Source organism: Priapulus caudatus, unplaced genomic scaffold, assembly GCF_000485595.1.
Source record: "Priapulus caudatus unplaced genomic scaffold, Priapulus_caudatus-5.0.1 Scaffold1256, whole genome shotgun sequence".
Lineage (NCBI taxonomy): Eukaryota > Metazoa > Priapulida > Priapulimorpha > Priapulimorphida > Priapulidae > Priapulus > Priapulus caudatus.
In genome coordinates this window covers 21,425-24,988 of record NW_014578317.1, presented here as the reverse complement: position 1 = coordinate 24,988, position 3,564 = coordinate 21,425, and the positions used below count along the sequence as shown (strand labels likewise).

The following is a 3,564-nucleotide window of genomic DNA, read 5'->3' as shown; positions in this document are numbered from 1 at the left end:
CAATGTAAATAAATGCCCCGCGTACACAACATACGTGGTCCTACGCTGCCGTGACAGCACTGGTGGGAAGGATTAAGGTTAAACTACGCAGACAATTCTTGTTTCATACCCGCGCCGACTTGCCGAATCGAAAACTTCATGCATCACAGGGTGTTTCGGCTATTGTCCTCGTTTGTGCCGTTAGATAGCGGCTAGCATCGCTACCGCCTTGCCCTCCATTTGTGCGGATATATACTCTTGGCGTAAGGTGTGGAAAGCGTGCACGCATGTGATGTTGTGATTACCGTATAACACGTACAGGTGACCAGTGAAATATCCGTTCGACAGTGCATTATATCCAATCGGGCTTTGCCTCTATACTGTTTTCCGTATAGACTAGGTAAGTACAAATTTCCAAAAAACTACCCTCTTTCCCTATTGCCCATTCATACTTTATCGCTTTCTCTCTCTCATGCGTTCTTTTTTCCTTTTTTCCTTGTCCCTTTACTTCTCTGTTCCATTCGTGTTTCCTTCTCCGTCCCCTTTCTCTCTTCCCCTTCTCTCGCTCTACTCTCTGTTCTCGTTTCAAGTTGTGCTCAATTCACTTTTATTATATTCGCCGTTTCTGGCAGTCTTCTAGCTCATTATGTTCTAGCCACCAATGTAATTATGCCTCCAATCATGATCCAGTATCTTCTCACCCATCCATCTATCGATTTGTTTGTCCATCCGTCCGTCCGCCTATCCATCCAATTATCAATTTACCCATCCATCTATGCATGCGCGCGTCCTAGCTTCCTTCCATCTATTCATCCATCCATCCATCCATCCATCCATCCATCCATCCATCCATCCATCCATCCATCCATCCATCCATCCATATCCAATACCATCGCATCATGCCGATCCACGCATACCATCCATGCCATACCGATGACCATCCATGCGCATTGCCATCCATATCCTATGCCATGCCAGTCCATCCATCCATGCCATTGCATCCATTCATCCATGGTGCATCCATTAACAATCGGCATTATCATCCATCCATTACCATCCATCCATCCATACCATGCCATCCCATCCAATCCATTCCATGCGCATGCGAGCATCGCATCCATCCATCCATCGCATGCCATTGCCATGAAGCGCATCCATGCCATCGCATCCATGTTGCCATCATGCCATCATATCTATCCCCATCCATGCATCGCATCCATCGCATCGCATTCCTCCATCCATGCATCCATCACATGCGCATCCGCATCGCAATCCATGCATCCATCCATGGGCCATCCATCCATCGCCAATACCATCATCGCAATACAATCCATGCCATGCGCAATCCATTGGCCATGCCATTGAGCCAATCCATCCCAATGCCATGGCCATCCATGTCCATACCATCGCAGTCCACCATACCATCGGCAATCCATCCATTGCCATCCCATACGCATCCAGTCGGCAGTGCCATGGCCATCCATCCATCCATATCATCCATCCATGCCACATGCCAATCCATCGCAATGCGCATACACATCATCCATCCATGGCCGATCGCAAACCATCTCAGGCGTGCACTGGACGTTTTTATGCGAAATGACCCATACCGGTAACAAATTCAGTCTTGATTCAATGTAATAAACAAACTTAAAACAGCAAAGATATGCTGACTATATACAATTACGACTGTTACAAATTATGTATTATAGACTTGCAAAATTCGCCAGCTCTCTACCAATGCCAATGCGAATTATTATGATTGCCCATTTGTCAATATTGCCTCTCCCGCATTAATTGTGTTCACAGAAACACTGCTTCCGTGAATGGTATAATCTAGATTCGAAAGTAACTATCGTGACCTCAATAAACAGCTCATCAACATCGTTTTCAGCTCAGCTATTACATTATATATTATATATGTGTGTGTGCGTGCGTGCGTGCGTGTGTGCGTGTGTGCGCGTGTGCGTGCGTGCGTGCGTGTGTGCGTGCGTGCGTGTATGTGCGTACGTGCGTGAGTGAGTGAGTGTGTGTGCGTGCGCGTGTGCGTGCCTGTATGTGTATAATGTGCGTCGGTGCGTGGGTGCATGCGCGTGTGTGAAACGACCATATATATCAGCAGTGTGGATTCACGTTCGTTATAAACGCGTTGGCTGTTACAACTAGGGCACTAACCTTTGAACCTCCGAGGCGCTGGACGAGTTTTATTAGTCAAGCGTATAAAGCGCCGCCTGATACTCAACTCACTCAAGCTTTTCCAAGTGTACGACATACTTCTCACGTGCTTATCAATGGAACTTGCCGTAACTAGACTTCTCGGACAGCCCATGGAAATTTCAGCCCTTCCTGGTCGCTTGATTCTACTGTACAAAATTCAAACCGGCAACAAACAATTCACGATGCTACGATGGCGTGGAATGAATGATGCAGTATTGATGGCGTATCAACTGAATGAATGATTGCAAGTGAGTTAGGTAACCACAAGTGTTTTATTATTGGAAATCGGTGAAAATATCGGGCGAAACAGTCACGTATTGTGTTTTGCGAGCAATATTTCATTGTCTATGAATGTGTGGAATAAATTATTGTAAACACCAGACCACCTTCTAGAATTCAACGAAATAATTGATTGATTTAGTCCTGGTAGCCCCTAATAGCCATGTTCATTATATGCGCAAAATTTGGACAAACTGTCAAATACCAAGGCCAGTTTAGACTATGCATCAACGTGAAATTTTAACAGTAGCGAGTTTTTCCATGACGTCTATTTGTATTGTATTTAGCAATCAACTCGATATATTTCAGATTTTACATTTTTTATATGTTAGTTGCAACGATGATAATCATATTTATAAATTTGTTGAAATAAATAGGTAAAGCGAATTAGTAGATACACTTCCGTGTAGTATTCCTTTACGTGATTTCTTAATTTCTGATTGCCTATTATATATATACTTGCTTGACGTTATTTTAACGTAATTTTTGACGTTATCTCTGTATCATAAAATCATGCCTACAAATGTCATAACCTACAATTTTATATTTACAGATGATATAGTTTGTGTTGCTTTCAATCTATCTATCCATCCATCTATCTATCTATCTATCTATCTATCTATCTATCTATCTATCTATCTATCTATCTATCTATCTATCTATCTATCTATCTATATCTATCTATGCTATCTATCTAATTTATCTTAATGCATGCTAATCCATCTATCTATGCTAGCCAATGCTATTTATCTATCTCTGCTCTGTCCTCATCGTAATCTATAATTATCGCTATCTAAATGCATCTATCTATCTATCTATGCTATCTATCGTAATCTAGTCTATCTATACACCTACGTGTAGAGATCTTTTGTACTTTTCCAACTAATCTGCTCGCTCTCTCGGTCAAGCATGCACGTCTGCGCTCTCTGTCTGTCTCTTCTCTAATTATCTATGCTATCTATTATATTTTATATCTATCTATCTATCATAATTCTATGCTGATTTATGCGCACACACACCACAACACAGCTCACACACACCACACACAACACACACACAACACACACACACACACATACACACAGCACA

The 3,564-nt window shown here is 42.5% G+C and overlaps 1 protein-coding gene across 3 annotated transcripts in view; it reads left to right on the top strand.

The window, feature by feature from the left end:
• The first annotated feature begins 247 nt into the window (after positions 1-247).
• The window catches only part of LOC106815996 (receptor-type tyrosine-protein phosphatase eta-like), a 13,150-nt gene continuing 9,833 nt past the window's right edge, over positions 248-3,564 (top strand). For 2 of the 3 annotated variants that reach the window (XM_014820529.1, XM_014820527.1), the window contains exon 1: positions 2,255-2,444. In XM_014820529.1, the coding sequence (XP_014676015.1) occupies positions 2,431-2,444 (14 nt within the window). In that variant the 5' untranslated portion in view covers positions 2,255-2,430. Of the gene's footprint in view, positions 380-2,254; positions 2,445-3,564 lie in introns of those variants that run through there. The other variant, XM_014820528.1, reaches the window with a different exon arrangement.